At 41.5% G+C, this 18778-nt stretch overlaps 3 protein-coding genes across 4 annotated transcripts; 1 reads left to right on the forward strand and 2 right to left on the reverse strand.

The window, feature by feature from the left end:
• Positions 1-553: 553 nt before the first annotated feature.
• On the forward strand, positions 554-4287 carry kbtbd13a (kelch repeat and BTB domain containing 13a). The gene has a single exon (XM_042490190.2). The coding sequence runs from the start codon at positions 660-662 to the stop codon at positions 2157-2159; it is 1500 nt and encodes a 499-aa protein (XP_042346124.1). The 5' UTR covers positions 554-659; the 3' UTR covers positions 2160-4287.
• On the reverse strand, positions 4266-14113 carry ubap1lb (ubiquitin associated protein 1-like b). 2 transcript variants are annotated; one of them, XM_042489818.2, is made up of 6 exons: positions 13877-14113; positions 12126-12240; positions 9580-10173; positions 8542-8751; positions 4968-5069; positions 4266-4833 (listed from the first exon to the last, which is right to left on the reverse strand). In XM_042489818.2, exons 2-6 carry the CDS (start codon positions 12225-12227, stop codon positions 4699-4701), a joined length of 1143 nt encoding a protein of 380 aa, XP_042345752.1. In that variant the 5' UTR covers positions 12228-12240; positions 13877-14113; the 3' UTR covers positions 4266-4698. The 2 variants fall into 2 exon arrangements, with proteins under 2 accessions (XP_042345752.1, XP_087938207.1); XM_088082081.1 differs by lacking the exons at positions 12126-12240; positions 13877-14113 and adding an exon at positions 10832-11264.
• Positions 14114-14302: 189 nt separating this feature from the next.
• Positions 14303-17903, reverse strand: pdcd7 (programmed cell death 7). The gene is made up of 5 exons (XM_042488201.2): positions 16869-17903; positions 15880-16018; positions 15455-15685; positions 15262-15349; positions 14303-15163 (listed from the first exon to the last, which is right to left on the reverse strand). The coding sequence occupies exons 1-5, from the start codon at positions 17781-17783 to the stop codon at positions 15031-15033; spliced, it is 1506 nt and encodes a 501-aa protein (XP_042344135.2). The 5' UTR covers positions 17784-17903; the 3' UTR covers positions 14303-15030.
• Positions 17904-18778: the final 875 nt, after the last annotated feature.

Consider the following 18778-nt stretch of genomic DNA (forward strand, 5'->3'; position numbering starts at 1 on the left):
AGGTGTGAGGGTTCTGATTCTCAGACCTGAATGAATGAAGACAGCATGGTGGATGGATTTGGCAGGTGTGCATTTTAGTGATTAACCCCTGCATTGTCAGATGATAGCTCATTTTAAAAGATGAATACAAAGTGAAATTATGGATGCAATCTTACACATTTCTACACAACTAAAGCAAAAGACTTCAGAGTAACTCTGCTCCAGGCAGCAGTGGAAACTAAGTTTAAATATTTTACTTCAGCCAAAGAGGAAAACAACAGTTACAAGTAAAACTTCTGCACTCAACTTTTCAATGACTGCTGAAACAGCGGCATGCACACTATGTGACCCAGGGGAACCACCTATTGTTCAGTTCCACTGTTCCTGAACTCAAGGACGAATCTTCAGCTGTTCCCTCGACCGTCAGACACAAACAATATCAATCATCGACACATTCACAGCCGCCCCGTCATTATCCGGCTCCTCTTTCTCCTCTGGCTGCATGTCATCATAATGTACTTGAACTGTGTCACACGTCCGCCTGCTATGTATAGAGTCTGTTCTCAGAGCTGTGAAACTACTCTGTCAGCTCTGGAGAGGAGGACGCACTCTGTGGCAAAACGCCGCCATGTGCACAGTTTCAATTGAGCTTTCTGAGCGTGCACTGCAGCCGGGATGTAATGAAGCTCCACAGCGGGGACGTCATGGAGTCCAGCAGCTGTCCGCGCCTCATCCAGCAGCCGGGACTCTGTAAGCCGCCGCACAGCCTCAGGGTCAACATCGACGGCAGCTCTTTTATAGTAGATAAGACCGTTTTGAGTGAGAGCTGTGAGTACTTCAGAGCGTTGTTCCAGTCAGGAATGAGGGAGTGCAAACAGGAAGACATCCACCTGCAGTGCGTGGGCGCTCTGGGGTTTCTGGTCATGCTGCGCGTCCTGGCCGGGGAACACCCCGTGCTGAGCAGCGATCAGATTGTGGAGGCGATCCAGTGTGCAGCTTTTCTGCAGGTGCCAGCTCTCACAGATCATTTAATCAATATCATCAACTCTGAAAACTGCCTGCTGATGTACCACACAGCCACCACATACGGTGTTTGGGAGCTTTCTCACAGTTCGGCATTATTCATCAGAGACATGTACGTCGACCTGAAGGATGATCTTCTCACTTTACCCAAGAAGCTGGTGGACTACATCGAGTCTCTTCTCCCGAGCAGCTACATGGCAGTGTGCAGCCACTCGCCATCCACCGAGCTGCTGAAGGACATCCAGAGGACAGTCTGCTACCTGGATGAAGACGCCAGAGAGTGGAAGGTCCTGACTCATCTACCTGTGAGCGCCAGCACCACGATGGCAGGCGTGGCCGTCCTGGACAACAAGCTTTACATCATCGGAGGCGTGCACGATGTCAGCAAGAAGGTCGTGGAGACGGGTTTCTGTTACAACCCTGCAGCCAACACATGGACCACCATCTGCGGCCCCCAGCAGCTACGCTACAACTTCACTCTGATAGGTCACGAGGGCTGCCTGTACGCTCTAGGAGGAGAGTACAACATGAAGGCGCTGTCGTCTGTTGAGAGGTACGGGGTGTCTAATGGAAGCTGGGGGTTTGTCTCGCCACTCCCCTGCCCTGCAGCCTCGGTGGTGTCCGCCGTAGCCATGAACCGGATCTTTATCAGTCTCTGGAGAGGTAAAGGGGCCACGGATATACATGAGTACGTGCCTCAACTGGACCAATGGCTTCTGGTCACCACGCTGATCCGTGAGCAAAGTTATGGCCTTTACATGGTGGCCCATAAGGATAATCTGTACGTGATGCGCAACGGACCCTGTGAGGACTTCCTGCTGTGTGTGATGGACTGCTATAACCTAAGCTCAGGCCAGTGGACGGCCATGTCGGGTCAGTACGGGAACAGTAAGAGCTCTCTGTTCACCGCCGTGGTCAGAGGAGACTCGGTGTTCACGCTCAGCCGGCAGCTGACCACAGAGTACACTGTGGAGGATTACAGATGGAGAGTGAAGCGTGAGATGAAAGGTTTTGGCAGGGTCGGATCTATATATACATTTTTGATGAGGCTGCCAAAGGACACTGTCTCCCTCATGGGGAACTCTCAGAATCTGACACGGGACCAAAACCTCAGAGACCGTCCCAGAGTCTCCCCGCAGTGCTCTGATAACCTGTGAGAGCTCGTCCTGGTTTAGTGAGAGGAGTAAGATTCACACGGCCACACACAATCAAACAATTAACACAAAGTACCCCCACAAATCCATACACCCCAAGAGTATGGCACAGATGCCCTACCTAAAATAATTGCACTAATGTGCTATACAAGATGATTGCACAAACGCTCTACACATAATAAATGCAAACATATCCTGCACAGGTCAGTTCATAGCAACAGCATTACTGCATGCACCTTATTTTTATGACTTTGGATGTGAAGCAAATTAGCAAGAAATCAGTAAAAAATTACAAGAAAATTATCTGAAAATGAGAAGAAAAAAAGAAAAATTTAAAAAATAAATAAAGGAAATCACCTCATAGAAATGCTTAAAAAAATTATAATATTTCTGAAACATAATTTTAAATATAGAATTAATGATGATAAAAATTACAGCTATGTGGACATTTTTTCGTTCTAAATCTACTAATTTCTTTGCAGAACATTTCTTGCAAAGTTGCTCATTGCCTTTTTTGCCATGTTTTTGAAAGAAATCAAGCCAATGTGCTGATTTTTCAGAAGTTTTCTGAAAGGTGTTTGAATGTTGTACCAAAAAAGTGATGCTGATCCAGATCAAAGGGTTAAAGGTCCAGTGTGTAAGATTTAGAGGCATCTAGCAGTGAGGATTGCAGATTACAATTAACGTAAACTTCTTTCGATTAAAATTCCTTCAGTACTCATTGTGTGGGAGTTTTTATCAGGAGCCGAATTATCCACAGAAGTCGCTTCCTCTCAAAAACAAACAGGCCGGGAGATTTAAACTGGGAGAAACACTGAATAAAGCGGTTTCTTGTTACAAATCAGTGTTTTTTGTACCCTGTTTGGCACGTTGTAGATAGACCACTTGCCCAGCACTTGTCAATGCAACATGTTCTCATCCCAACTCGTCACATATTGTCGCTTTGTCAGTGGTATTCTGCATCTGCATATTACGCTCTGCGTCTGCATATTACGCTCTGCGTCTGCTGATGACTCTCCGACACCAGAATGTCAACAAAAGCACATGCTGGCACGGATGGCTAAAAACATATATGATGCGCAGTGAAACCTGGTCTGCAGTTGCCCAAAGGTTCGCTGGCTGGTGCATCATAGAACAAAAAAGTCCATAATAGAAGACCATAAACAAATGCTTTTTTTTAATACAAACGCTCTGTTGTATTTTGACCATCATCAGTTTAAGCATGCCGTAAAGATTTGTCAGGCCGAGCACCGCTAAAGAGGCTAAAAATAGCAAACCCAAAGAGCACCTGAGGGGACATTTTACCTTTATTGACAGCGCTGTCTGTTGTAACCCTCCAACATTGCAGCTCCAGTTACAGCGCACGTGTGTCATAACTCAATAAATCTGTTTTCTATAATGTATGATCACCTGAAAATAAAAAAAAAACGGGGTCAGAGCATGTCCCAGCCTCTTTTGAACAGCCTTGCTCATAGACAAAGACCTGTTCCCTGTGTAGATAAAAACGGCTCATTCTAAGATAACAAAAAGACAGCGTTTTTTTTTTTTATTTTATTTTTTATTCTTAGGTGATTATACACTAAAGAAAACAGATTTATTATAATGTATCCATATATCCTCCTAAATCATACACACTAGAGCTTTAAAATTAAAATTATGAGCCAGGCTTTCTGTTGCAAACATCCATCAGAGTTTACAGATCGACTTAATGCTTCAACTATGAGCTGCTGCACTCATTTTTTCCCTGTATAATGAGGAAATGATGGACAAAACTGCAAAAACAACACTGAAGTCGCGATAAACTGGAATTATCCATTAATGACCAGCAGGTCCGTTTTAGTGATGTAAAAGTGAGCAAATGAGGATCTGTTGAGTTGATGTTTATCAAAGCTTTCTGTTTGTGGGAACCGGTCCCTGATGGACGCAGCTCCTGTTTTCACAGAAAACAAGTCATGGGTAAGAGTTTGTTTCCCAGACGGATTCATTCTCGGAAATGAGGTTAAATAAGGCCGGAACAAAGAGGAAAGGAGAAAAAAAGAGTAGAATAAAAATAGAAACCTGCAAAGAGCGTTCATGCTGTAGTTAGAAAAAGTTAGAAAACAGTCTCTGTGGATTTTCATGACATGTCTTTAATGAATTAAAGATCACATAAGACTGTTACACAGATCATACAAGTTTAGTCACTTTCAGACACATCATGAATATAATAAAGACAATAAAAGTCATCCCTCTCAATCATCACTGATGACCCGCTGGAAGTGGATGTCTGCAGAGACTCTGCCCTCTGCTTTTTTTTGTTTTTTTCTAGCCTTGACAACATCATGGCGGCAATATGTGCAACATGGGTACATCATCATCCGTAAAAAGCAATACATCAACAATATACTTTTCCTCTGTGAAGGCCACGTCCATCTGCAGCTACAGTAATGCATTGAGGTGGAGATGGGTTTCATATTTTCTTGCAGTAACAGATTTAAGGTTGCAGCTGAATGTGTGTGTGTGTGTATGTGTGTGTGTGTGTGTGTGTGTGTGCGTGTGTTGATCACGCCACACGCATCATCAGCTCCTCCAGCGCCCGCTCTCGGTGGTTTTCGTGGACCAGCAGCACTTCTTTGATGGCGTTCTGCTGGAAGCCCATCTCATTGAACTGACTGAGCAGATGAAGGAACTCCTCCGCCTCAAGAGGAAAACATCATTATGTTACTTTTTTTTGATATTTTTTTTTAAATAATTTTATCAATAAAACTGTATCAGACAAGTCTTCTTGTCTCCATGACGATGAAAGATGATGTCGCTCTCTGTAGGTCTTACCTTTGTCTCACAGTTCTGAAACATCTCCAGAGCCTCTTCTACCAGCACCATGTCATAACCCAGCTGACACAGATGGTCACACGCCACCAAGTAACTCAAGATCTGCAAACACACACACACACACACACACACAGAGAAATATTCGTTCATGTGGCCACTGTTATCAGCTTAAAGCTCTTATCTGTTAGTAATAATCTTATTATAAAAGTCTAAACTTGTGGATGTTTATCTCTGCAGGATTAGAGCCTTAAAATACCGGTGAACTGCAGTCTGTAATCTGTGAGCTGACACTTGTTTTTGATGCCCTGATGAAGACGGTAAACTAAAATGCGCTGACGTCAAGCCAATTTATTTAAGGCTTTTTAACTTTTGCAAAACAGTGTGCCTTGGAATGTGATTTTGGATTTTTGGATTTTCAGTGACAGAAACCATCTTTGGGAAACATTTATTTGGTGTGTAGTTTGAGGTTTTAGTTTGGCCTATGTCCCATTCACTAACATGGAGGGGCGGGCTTTATGACCTATACTGCAGACAGACACCAGGGGTGATCCAGATTGAAAAGCTAAAACCTCTCCCTCCTTTTTTGGTAATTTCTGTCCTTGAATCCAAAGAGCACCAGATTTTGCAGTACTCCTCTGCCAAACTTTTTTTTTTACAAATATCTTAAGCTTTCATAATAAATACAAATACATGTTAATATAACAAAAACAATAATAAAAAATGTTAAATAAGATCATGTGAAAAATAAAATGATATGTTAAATTAGAGCATGTAGCAAAAAATAAAACTGTTTTAAAAATGTTGGTTAATATCAATGAAATTTGTCCCTCGTCTTGCATGAAGATGTAGTCCAATCAGCATCCTATTTATAACGATGCCAATTAATTTCAGTTTTACTTATCCAAATCCACTGGCATGCAAAACATATGATAAAACATTTCAATTGTGCAGAATCTACCCTTAATATCTTTATTAGCTGTAAAACAACGGTCCCAAAGCTCTTTAAACTAAGGTGCAGATTTATGGTGATGACCCTCAGACATCCTGCTGTATGAAAATAGTGACACAACAGCAGCAGAGGCTCAATCGAACACGCTCTGACACCAGAGCAGCGAAACACAATCTGTGTGAGAGCTGTGTGACCTGACCGACCAGCGTGAGGCTCAGTAATTCGCTCATTAAGTCATTAGCTCTCTCCCGCTGATGAACTCTTCTTACGCTGATTGACCAGCTGCCAAATCGGCTCCTGCTGACTGACAGACGGAGGGAATGGAAGCTAACAGGGGCTGATCTGAAATCAGACTGTAAACCTTTTAAAACCATTAAACACACCAGCGGGTCAAATCTAAGCAGTAATCTGCATCAGACCTCTTTAAGCCATAAAACAGTGAAATTTAAGATGATTTCTTTTGCATGTAACTTAAGTCAAGCAAATGCAAATTTATTGTAATTTGCTTGATCTGCATTTGAGCGCTGCAGGATAATCAGTGAAAAACAAACCACTGCATGACGACTTCTTTTACATACAACATCAGTTAAATCAAATGTAAATGCATTGTCATTTGCATTTATGTGGAGGATGCATCTTTTGCAAATTAAGCTGCTTAAGCGGAACTTCAGAAGCATTAAAAGATATCGGAATTATGACAAGTAAATGTCGCAACACAGTTTCACAAATTACATTAAATGGACACAACCTCTAAAAATCGCATTACCTAGTGATGGGCATGCAGTGTATTAAAATGACGTGCTGGCAAAAAGAAAACAATTTTAAAGCATGCAAGGCAGCTTCATTTGTATTGCACATTTTCAGTAGGCAGCATAAACAAGGAACTTTTTTCGCATTGACGTAAAAATGGTCAAAGTCGCAGCAAAATCAAAGTTTAGACAATCAGTTGGTAACAGCTGTGTTTTAGGTTTAGGAAAAGAAAGTTTAAAGTTTTAAAAACAAAAGAAATGCTTGATTTAAGTTTAGAAAAAAAATACTGTGGTTTCATATGAGCAGTAAACTTATAAAAACGTACTTTTCATTGTTACGTAAAGTTGGTTAAGTCTCAATACACAACTTTCAGTTTCACACAGGAAACAAACAGTGGCCTCCTGGTAGAAAGTCTGTGTTTGTTTAAATGTTCTGCTCTGCCCAGACTTTCTCGCTCTTTACACTTAATGTGTGCATCCACCACAAAAGATCCTCATTGATTTTGCATTGTTTTCGTGTTGCCGGCACATAATTTTAACACATTTCATGCCTATTGCGTTCAGAGGTTGTATCCATTTCACTTGTTTCTCTGATACCAGGCTGATTCTGCCACTCTCTCCTGACTGTCCCATCAGCCCTGAGCTGTGGTTTGGGGTTTGGTCTGAGCAGACATGAGGGGAGGTTGTGGGAAAAACACACAGAGCAGACTGTGGAAACTCTGGGGTCTATTTTTACAGTGGCTTAACTCGGCTTAGTAAACTGTGTTTTGGTTTCATTGCCACCTCCAGCTGGCTGGTTGGTACATATATATTGACTTGTGAACCTGTTTATTCAAAATGAACAAAAAGGGGAAATGAAAACTCCTTTTTTTTCTTCTTTTGTTTTTGCTGAGCTCACAGCCGTTACTTTGAGTTTTTATTAGTCAGGTGTTTTCCCGTCACCTGGACCCACCACTGTATGATGGTGTTTTCATAAATATGTCCACAAATTCACAAAAGCTGCAGTAGTATTACAGTCTTTAAACCAAACATTAGCAGAATACAGATTTTAAATAAAGGGTATAGTATGCAGGATTATCGTAATACACTCACCATTGAAAGTCAAGTAACAGCCAACACCACATTCACTCTTGTTTGGTATTTTGTCTTGCTATATATGTATTATTTCTTACTTCTTAAAATTGTTTTAATTTTTATAAACTTGCTTTTATTTGATTTCATCTTTTTATTATCTTTCATCTTTTTTCTTTTTTTTATCTTTTTTTAATTTATGTTTTATCGATTATATTTCCTTTTATTTGTTATTTTATTGCTTCATTGTTTTTATTTTTATTGTTTTTATTCTATTTCTTTGTATTATTTTATATTAACATTATGCATCATGTGTCTTACATTATTTGTCCTCTGGTTTATAATATTTTCCTAATTACCAGTTTCTTCCCACTTCTGTTCAGTAGGACTGTTTGGCTTTCTGTTGTTGTTTCCCCATCTGTGTATCCCATTTCTGCTTTGCTTTGTTTGTCAAAGCACTTTGTAAACTCTGTTTTTAAAGGTGCTATAAATGAAGAATTATTGAATTATATGAATTATTATTAATAATTATATTATTATTTATGTTTTGTTTTTGTTTTAATTTTGGGGGTTTTTTTTGGCTGTGGTGTCTTTTGGATGCCTGGTGCTTGATGAGTGCAGCGGTCTGACAGCAGGTGCTGATGACTGATCTCCAGGATCAGTCATCAGCACCTGCTGTCAGACCTCTAATGATCACAATTGCAGCTCTTATATGACTTTATGTGACACTTTCTGATCTGATCTGGGGTCAGTATGAAGGGCAGACAGTAAATCAGAGGTCTTTTTGTATGTGACACTGACTGACCTGATCTGGGGTCTGCCGGCCTGTCTTCTGCAGGGCGATGATGGCGGTGCGGAAGGTGTAACCCCGGGCAGTGATGGCCGCCAGCAGCTCCCTCTCCTCCGGGCTCAGAGCTGACAGCAGCTCTGCTGACGAGTCCGAACCGGAGGAGGGGAGACCCGTGGGGGCTGAGGTCACAGATGGGTTTCTGCAGGAGTCTGGGCTCAGAGATTTCTAGGAAACACACAGCAGACTGCAGTGAGCGTGTACAGTAAAGCAGCAGCGGGGACACACTGAATGCTGACAGCAGCTTTGACCTGAGACTCAGCTTTGCTGAGAAAGACATTTTCAGAGGACTTCCTCCTGCTAATCCTGATGGACCTCTTTTAACCTGGCTGGAGTCGGGGAGTGGACTTTACACAGTCTATTTTTAGAGTGCAGATCCCTGGAAATATTTTGGAAATGTGAACGGAAAAAAATGGTTGGGATTGATTTCTGCCTCCAGCACAGTGTTGACATTCATAGAGAGAATTAAAGGGCATTTAATCACCAAGTTGACTATAAATACAGTCAAAGTAATTCTGCTGTTGGGCAGTGAGGGAGTGTGTGGTGCTGCAGTGTGTGTGCCGGGCTTATGTGTGCAGATTTATCGTGGGGCTCAGGAGGAGCTTTAGGCCGTATTCATAGTGTGCTCCTGCAGACCGGAGTGAAGGGCTAACTATGCTGCAGCTTTCACTAAGCCACACTAAAAACTCAGTCATGAGACCACAAGATGACCTAAAGTGTGGCTGTGGTGACAACACGGCCATTAAAACATAAACAGATCTGTCCTTTAAACGCATCCTGGAACTAAGTTACCTTCTCAAAAAGTCAGATTGTTATTTAACCCTTAAAGCAGGCATTGTATCCGCACGAATGACATTTTTTGCTTCACTAAAATCTCGGCAAAACACAATATGATTTTAGTATTTTGATTATACTTCAATTCTGTTTAGTTCTATTTCTATTTTTTTTACCGGAGCTCTACTGGTCACAACATGTTCATTAATGTCTGGCTCTTACCATGTGCGTTGTGTTGTGGTTGTTGATGCTGGGGAGCCGGTCCACTGTGTTGGCCCTGGTTGCAGGGGCCCTGTGTGATGTCGGGCCCTTGGATTGGCTCTCTGTGTTGGGTTTGTGTTCCTTGGGCGTGTCGAGCACCGACAGCGAGCACTGTCGCAGGTTCTTCCTGCGCTGGTGCGGCAGGCTGCTGAGGCAGGCCGGAGGGTTCAGGAGGTCAGGGACGAAGGCTCTCTGTGCTGACCTCTGACCTCGCTGACACGGAGCAGCAGGACGCTCTCCACCAGAGGCGGCTTTCGCCGACTTCTTGGCTTTCTGTGCGGCGCTCTCTACATCATCCTCAGAGTCTGAGACGGCCAACTTAGCGCGCAGGACGGAGGGGTTGAGGCTGTAGGAGCGCTGTCGAGGATTGGGCTCCCAGAAGTCGGAGCAGTGGCGGCTGGCCAGGCGGCTCTGCTGCGGGCTGCTGAGCATCATCCAGTACGGCGGGCAGGATGGCTGCAGGCCCGATGAGGAGGAGGAGAGCTGAGGACACTGCTGGCTGGTGAAGCCGCTCTGCAGCCCGGTCAGCGCCCACTTCTCCAGACTGAACTCGTACTGACACAGAAACAAACAACATATCAGCAACAAAAACTGTTATTACTCTGAGGCATTCCTCTTTGCTACATTAACATGTTGATTTTTCTAACAATATTTTTATCTAAATTTCAAGTGTATATCAAAACATGTACAGAGAGGAGAGAAGCTTAAAATATTGATCATCTTTTTACTCTTGCTTTGATAAAGTGTCTTACTATCACAATTTTATAGTTTTTTAAGATCCATTTTTGCTTATGTTATATGTTTTTCTTGTTTTTGTTTCTTCAGTTAAACTGTAAAGCACTTAAAAATGCATTTGATTAGTTTGAAAGGAGCTATATAAATAAAATTTGATAGATTGATTTGATCAACAATATATAACTATATATCCCCTCATACATTTCCACAGACAAAGAAAATAAAATGAACAATGACAATAACAGATTTCCATGAACTGAAATACACAAATAATTAAGATTAAATAAATAAATAAAATTAAAAAAAAACAGAAATTTCGGAATTTAAATAAAACATAGAATAGTAAAGTTATATAACACACATCAAAGTGATAAAATAAAATAATAGGCAAGATCAACACTTTCATATTATCCATATGACATTTCCTTCTCAGTCAGTGATACATGAGTCCATAAATGAGTCCCAAATGCAAACAGACCTCTTACAACATGTCGAGCCCTCCAGCCCAACACGTCATAAACTCTTTTTTCCATGTTTTAAGTGATGCTGGTTGTACAGTTGTCGCTCTGTTCGCCTGTTGGCTCCTCTTCAAAAGATCTCAATCTCTGGTCTGAAGTGAAATATCTCAACATCTAAGTTTAGATGAACAGTCGGAGAGTCACCGACATTCTCACAGTCCATCCTGAGCTAACCGTGAATAATGAACCACATCTCATCACAATCTATCCAGCAGTTGATGAGATGTTTCAGTCTGGAGCAGACCGGTGGACAGACGTTGCCGTCCTTGGAGCCGCGCTGCTGGCACAGCTCAAAATAAACCAGCTGTACTTTGAGCTTAATGCCAACACAGCACGTTAGCATGCTATTGTTGACTGAGGCTGATGAAGAGCAGTTTAAAATAACATCATCGCCTTTTTCTGGCTGCAGCTTTTGGACAAACTGTACGTTTTTTGCCCTCCTAGATGATTAACGGAAAAACCCTAAACATGAAATGTTCTGAGGCCACATTATCAGCCATCTGAAGCAACAATAAACAGCATAACAATATTAAATATACAGAACAGCACACCAACTCACAAACTTCTTATCTAAGCGTGAAGTTTGTGCTTTTGGTGTTGCTGGAGGAGAGGACACAGTTCATTTAGATCAATAACTGAAATTTTACAACATTTAATGCTGCGTTCATGTGATGTCGGAAGGTCAGAGTTTCTGAGTTGGGAAGCTGTTCTTACGACTTTGTTGTGTTCATGAGCTTTGAGGTTGTAAAGTGGGAACAACATAAAGCTACAAAGAAGAAGGGTTGCATTTTAATGCTGCGAGCGTTTAAGCAAGAGCCTGTTAGCCGTTTAAAGTTTATTTCTGTTTTTATGTATTATTTTATTTACTTTCTTATTTCACAGCTAAACAGAGCACTAAAACATGTTTCTGAGAACATTTGAGGTGAGAAATATAAAATGTAGTGACAGAATCTTGATTCATATTTGATCAGCGCTGCTTAGTTTGACAGTTTGATCCCAGTCATGAGCAGTGAGGGGCATGATTGACAGCTGTGTTAGAGAGGCTTTGGCTCTGATTGGTTGTTTTTGGCGCGCTGCTGTATTTTTTCGCAACTGCCATTAGAAACAGTTGGGGGGGGGGGCTTTCATGGACTTCTTTCAGAAAATAAAGTGAAAGTGAGTGATTTTGTTTGAGAGACTGAAGCAGTAACACGCAGCGGGACACATGCAGTTCAGTGGGTTCACATGCACACACACAAAAAAAAACATACTGACCTCTGTTTCCTGCAGTATGGTTAGATAATCTGGGACAGTCACTTCAACAGCTTTGACTTCCTGTGGGGCACCTTGTGGCATCTTCATAGGGACACCGTCCATCCTGCTCAGTTCACTGAGACACACACACACACACACACACACACACACACACACACAGAGAGAGAGAGAAAGAAAGACATTATTTTATATTCTGGATAGCATCACCACCACTCCAGTGTAGGCACGTGAACTACAAACACTGAAATCTGGGTTTCTACAGCTTAAAGTAAGTTATATTTAAGACTTTTTAAAAGTCACTCTGAATGAAATTTAAATTTGAAATGTCTTGCTAAGTTGCTCATTGCCTTGCCTTGATTTTGTTTATTTGTTTTTTTAATTACTTGTGTATTTTTTATGTAATTATTATTGTTACTATTATTATTATTCATTTGTTTATTTTTATATCTAATGATTTATTTTTTTATATGTATATGTACGAGTTAAGTGATTTAATGACCACAGGTGACAGTGTTGAATTTTTTTTTTTAAGTTCAGTAAAATATTAATGAAACAAAACAAAACAAAACAGATGGTGTGTTATTTCTATTGTTTCTAATTCTTGCTTCCTGTATGTCTTTTAGACTTTGTGGTAAATTTAGTCACACTAACGAGATGAAGTTTCCCAAAAAATCCCACAGAAATCTTCTCTCTTCAGTCCAGCTGAGAAAAGCTGAAAGCTACTTTCCCAGAAAGCCTGTCTGCTCACGCCTCCGCCTTCACCGCCTGCGTTAGACTGAAAGTAAACCAGGAGGCACTCGAGGTAAATCTGCACGATGTCCTCCGTCCTGCTGTCCTGTGAAAGCTCATCAGACATTTGCTCCACTAACACCCAAACACCAACAAAGCAGATGGTCCAGGACGTCCAACAGCAGAGAGGACAGATGCTCTGTAAGCTCATCAAACCGTCTCATCAAACACGCTGACGCTGCTGGACAAACAAACATGTGACCACTGCCAAGGAGCCCAATCTGAGGCCAGAAACAACTTCACTGAAGAAAAGTGAAAGATTTCAAATGTGTGCATCCTGGTGAACAAATGCTGCATATTCCTCCTCTATCAAGTTCTCTAAGACCTGCAATAAAAAAGTAGTAGACAACATGTACAGGGGAAAAATGTTTATCTTGAAACAAACAAATACAAAACCTTGCAGGGTTAAAAGCAGTTAATATCTCGTAGGATAAGAGGCTGCAGAATCAGTAACATCTTTTAGATAACTTTGTAAAACATAAAAATGTAAGAACAATGTCAAATGACAAATAATAAGAAAAAAAGAGGAATTGACATCAATGTCTTAGCTGTTTTGGTATTTTTGATGCAAGAGACATTTGGTGAAATATTATTAGCATTTTTTAAAAAGTTACTGATCACTTTAAGATTGCACAATGCAACATCAGAAAAAAAAGAATGAAATCCTACTTTCCATGTCTATGGAAAGATTTATTTATGACTTAAAGGCTATGTGCTATTAAGTCTTATGAGGGATGCACAGGAAAGCTTTATCAAATTCTTAAACAGACAGCTTGACTTATCTTATTAGATATCATTTTGAAAGGTTGGAGTAATGGGTTGTATTTTTGTTGCAAATAAAATGGATTGCATGAACTAAAAGTTTAGTACACTGAATACTAGAATTGGTTTCCTTAGTTCTACTGTAAAAAAAAATTTAAATAAAATAAATAAATGTTTCAATAAAACAAGTGTCAGCTCACCTGTGTCGCCCCGGAGCTGCTCAGTGTCGGTATCCTCTCAGGCGTGTGTGAAGCTCAGACTGACACTCAGGGTTAAATCAGAGGAGCCACCTGGATCAGTAATCTAGTGACTCACAGTAATCAGCTGATCTGCCGTCCACACACAGGAAGTCAACAGAGAGTAAAGGCCTGACGTCAGGCGGGATTTTAACAGCAGGCTGCTCACACGGTAAACACTGATGTGACACCAGCTGGAGTCAAACGCTTTCTCATCTTTAAGAATTACACCACATTATTTGATCAGAGCAGTTGCTACATTTTAATAGTTAAACCTTTAGGACTTTAGCAAATTGCCCTGATTTATTTCAAGAACATAAGAAAATGCAATGAGTAACATTGCAAGAAATTATCTAAAAAAAAAAACATTGCACAGAAATGAGTAAAAAACTACAGGAAAATGTCTTGGAAATGAGTAATTTGCTCATGTTTTAAAGATTTAAATGCTTGTGAAAGGCATCTGAATGCTGCACAACAAAACTGATGTAGATTCAGTTTCTACCTTTTTAGCAGAGCTGCAGTGAACGTCTTTGATTCACACACTCCAAAATAGTGCTTTGCTGGTTTTGGTACCTTTTAAAAGATGCTTTTGACTTGTAAACTGAGCTGTGTGGGACTTTTTTTAAGTAAATGCAGCCACTGAAAAGCACAGTGGCAGCATGAAACAGGGTTATCACTTCAAGTATGTCATCACAAGACATAATGCTGCGAATAGTTTCGGAAAAGCATCAGTTGGGGACAAACTTAACAGTCTAGAAAGATGATGATTAAAAACTTTGAGTATTTTATTATTAACTGGCCTCTCTGCAGCTCTCACCTCACTGTCAGGATTTATCAGCTCTGACGTAAAGAGCTACACAGAGTGACAGCTCCCACACACTGCAGCTCACACAAAATAGATGAAGTTGAAAGATCATTAACTCATTCAGTTATTCAAGTTAACAGAGATTTGAAACTTTTTTCTAAAGAAACCTTTATTAACTTCTCTTCTCATTGACATCTTATTCCCACATCTTCTTCAGCTGGTTTATACCAGCAGTCCTTCCACAGACTCCTGCACTGTTCGTCTGGGTTCAGAGTTGGATGTCAGGCTCTAGCTGAGTGAGTCAGAGGCCGTCTCACTCTGCGTCAGTGGTCTGCAGAGCGGAGGCCCAGGCCTGGTCTGACGGGGCGTCTGGCAAGATCCAGCTCTGAGGAACCGCAGAACCGTCAGGATGATCCGCTGGAACCACAAACACATCCCACTCTCTCCTGAAAGAAAAACATATTACAGTTATTTATGTCAAGTTCATTTCAGCAGCAGCAGCGTCGTTGATAAAGCACGTGTCAAAGATGAAGTGGAGACGGACCTGATTTGTAGTAAAGCGTGCAGCGAGCGCTCGGCCTGGAAGTAATATTCTCTGAAGGGCTGCAGAACCAAATGTGCAGGGAGCTCATCTGAGAAACAAAGAGGGAAAACACAAAAAAACCAAACACTCGTTTATGTGATTCAATCATTCTGTTGTTAATCAACAGACTAACGTTCAGGGTTTGAGGTTTTACCTCCGAACAACATGGCTTCCACTCTGCGTTTCCTCTGCAGGTGTCTCTCCCTCTCCTTCTTCAGTCGTTTCTCCCGCTCTCTCCTCCTCTCCTCCTCCTGCTCTCCTTCCAGCATCACCATCAAAGCTTTCTCCTCTGTGGAGTAAACCGCCGTCCTCTTCTTCATCACACTCCTCAGCTGCTCCAGTCTGCTGCTGAACGCCTCGTCACACTCTGGCTCTGTGACGATGCCTGCCGTGTGCACGCCCGCGCGCACACACACACACACACACACACACAGTTACAGTCTGCAGGCTGCACTTTGTGTCTGTGAAAGTTAGCAGCATATTACAGGTGTTTTTCTTATAATCTCAGGCTGCGCCCATACCTTTCATAAGGTATCATGGGAGTGGGAACATGATGCATCGTGGCTGAAAAACTCTCACCTTTCCTCGACGCTGCCTCTTTCCTCAGTCGCCGCAGTTTCTCCAGAGATCTCAGGACGTCCTGCATCCTTTTCACGTCTGCCTGCTTCTTCCTCACCTCGCAGAGAACGGAGTCTGCAGCCAGCTTCAGCTCCCGCTCCTGGTACGCAAACACATACAAATCAGATCATTCGATCATAGCCATTACTTTCCAAATTATTATTCAAGTAAAAGAAAAGAAATATATTTGATTAAATATGCTGACGCTTAATGCTTTTACTTTAATATCTGAATAAAAATGCTCACAAAATCACATAAAAACACTTTTAATAGACCGTTTTTGCTTTGCACACCTCAAACTAACTTCCATTCCCCTCAACTGTTCTGGAAAAGAGGCACAAACCTCTTAAAAACCAAGTTAGATTAAATCTAGCACTTTTGATCACCAAAGCGTATGTTTTTAAAATATAATGACCACCATACCAAGTTATAAATGTTACTGTGGATGCTTCTGTCACAAATGTGTGTGTTGCAGTTCATTTCAAGTCCAATCCAAATTTAATTTCTAAAGCACATTTAAAAACAAGAGAGCTGACCAAAGTGCTGAACATCAATAAAAATAGCATGAATATCATAAAACAGGACATAAAAAAACAAACTGTTTACAAAAAGACAATAAACCCAGGAGGTAAAACCACAAAACTGTCAACTCTCATACAAGCTCTGAGAAAGCCAAGAGAACAAATAAGTTTTTTAACAAAATTTAAAAACATATTTGGGAAAACAGTCTTCATATTTACACACATTGCCAACACTGACTGTGTGCTGCTGTACTGTGATGTGTATGTGTGCATGGGGGCTTATAATAATAATTATTATTATTGTTATCTTCTATCTCCTGCCAAATCGACAAAAATAAATGAATACATAAAAATAAAATTTAATGATATAAAATAAATGAAATAAAAAATAAAGAAAAAAAAGAAAAGAAAATCCTTTGCCGCATGTACCTTCTTCTTCTCCTCCACTTCGTGTATCTTCTGCATCCTCCATTTATCGATGGCAGCCTCCTTCTCAGAGATGCGCTCCTCTCTGAGCTCTTGCTCCATCTCTGACCGTTTCCTGGCTCTCAGTCTGCGGGCCCTCCTCTGAGAAACACGGGACACTTTAGCTTTAAATCTCTCTAAACTCTCAGTGTCACTCAGGACTCTGAGTTTGTCCTGCAGCTCGTTTTTTACATTCAAGGCTGTTGAGTAACAGTCTGTCCAGACACACTCGTCCTCCAGGTTGTCCCTCAGAGTCTCGCAGGATTTTACCAGCCGGGAGAGGAGCTCAGCTGCCCGGTACAGAGCCGGTCTGAGGTCCGGGGCAGAGCTGCGGGGAGGCTGCTGGGTCTGTGAGGAGGATTTGTTTCTGTTTTGCAGGAAACGTGAGAGCCACTGCTGGTCCTGTGTCCTCTGCAGGGACGCCTCATCCTCCGGGGGAGGTGCTGCTGTTGTCCCCAGACTCCTGTCGTCCTGCAGGGGGAACACAGAGTACCCCTCCGGCTGTTTGTGACCGTCATACCGGGCTGCCTGACTGAACTGCGGGGTGTGAAAGCTCGCTCCCCGGCTGTTTACCGGAGGAGCGGGCACCATGCCGGGGAAATGTCCCGGTGGAGGGAACGGAGGCGGCGGGACGGAGGGGTCGAATCCGTACGGAGGAGGGAACCGAGGCCCTCCATACACTCCTGGAGCCGCAGCCGGGTTGTTGTATCCGTACGTGTGGGCGTCATATCCCGGTGAAGGAGCCCACTGAGGAGCGCTGAGGTCCGGCTGCGGAGGGTCGTGAGGCTGCGGTGGTCTGTACGGAGGCTCCAGGTAACCGCCATTATACACGGGAGGCTGCTGTGTGTCTGCCGGAGCGTGGTGATAAAAGTTCTCCATGTCGAGTACAAAAAAATACAAAAAATCACCAAATTCAACAGTTATACCCTTCCTCTACATGTGTATTACACTCTCTTCTTTCTATAAAGGAGACATGTTTTGATGACGTCACGTTTCTTCGTCCTGTTTTCGGCAGCCTTAATGTCTTCAATTGGTTACAGCGCCAACAACATGCAGCGGCTGAAGTTGGTACTGCAGCTCATGACTCAACGTGGGTAATAAATCTAATATTTTTTGTGTTTATATGAAAAAAAGAAAAAATATATGCATATTAATATGTTTGACTCTTGAGTTCCTTTGATTGGGAGCCATTTTTGTAACATTAAAGGATGGCAGCAGCCCCATACATGTTTCTGAGATTTTAGGATGTTTAGGGGATTGAATAGAATAGAATATTCCTTTATTGATCCCCCATTGGGGGAAATTTCAAATGTTACAGCAGCATGAAAAAAGAAAAGTGACATGTAACAAAGAAAATAACAATAACAAATAACAATAAATAAGTAATAAAATAAGTATGTACATAGAGGAAATAAGGTATGTACACATAATAATAAGTAAGTAATAGAATAAGTATGTACACAAAAGATGGATTTGAGAATAGAATTTACAAAAATTTGTTGTGCAAATTATTCAGCCAGTGATGCTGATGTTATAGAGTCTTATTGCAGATGGGATGAATGACCTGCGGTAGCGCTCCTTCTTGCAGGGTGGATGTCGCAGTCAATTGTAGGACATTTTTAGGATTTTAGCAAATTTCTAGGATTTTATGATGTTTCTAATATTTGAGGGCATTTCTAGGATTTTAGAACATTTCAGGATTTAGGGTGTTAGGGCGTTTCTAGGATTTTAGGATGTTTCCTGGATTTTTAGGATGTTTATATATATGTTCTATTTATTGGTAATCATCATAAATATTCACATAAATGTTTACATATCTATATTCTTTATATTATACTGTCCAACATGGTTGCACAGTTTCCTACTGTGCAATT

This window comes from Plectropomus leopardus, chromosome 1 (genome assembly GCF_026936395.1).
Source record: "Plectropomus leopardus strain MGB_pleo_1.0 chromosome 1, ASM2693639v1, whole genome shotgun sequence".
Taxonomy (NCBI): Eukaryota; Metazoa; Chordata; class Actinopteri; order Perciformes; family Serranidae; genus Plectropomus; species Plectropomus leopardus.

What these genes read in the sequence shown, in the direction of transcription:
- kbtbd13a (XM_042490190.2), top strand. Translation starts at nt 660, where the DNA reads ATGAAGCTCCACAGCGGGGACGTCATGGAGTCCAGCAGCTGTCCGCGC.
- ubap1lb (XM_042489818.2), bottom strand. Translation starts at nt 12,227, where the DNA reads ATGGACGGTGTCCCTATGAAGATGCCACAAGGTGCCCCACAGGAAGTC. An exon ending in CCATACTGCAGGAAACAGAG is followed by an intron (nt 10,174 to 12,125) that starts GTCAGTATGTTT and finishes TTTCTGTGTCAG; the next exon opens with TACGAGTTCAGTCTGGAGAA. An exon ending in TTCAGAACTGTGAGACAAAG is followed by an intron (nt 4,834 to 4,967) that starts GTAAGACCTACA and finishes TTTCCTCTTGAG; the next exon opens with GCGGAGGAGTTCCTTCATCT.
- pdcd7 (XM_042488201.2), bottom strand. Translation starts at nt 17,783, where the DNA reads ATGGAGAACTTTTATCACCACGCTCCGGCAGACACACAGCAGCCTCCC. An exon ending in AGAGGCAGCGTCGAGGAAAG is followed by an intron (nt 15,686 to 15,879) that starts GTGAGAGTTTTT and finishes TGCACACGGCAG; the next exon opens with GCATCGTCACAGAGCCAGAG. An exon ending in GGAAGCCATGTTGTTCGGAG is followed by an intron (nt 15,350 to 15,454) that starts GTAAAACCTCAA and finishes TTTGTTTCTCAG; the next exon opens with ATGAGCTCCCTGCACATTTG.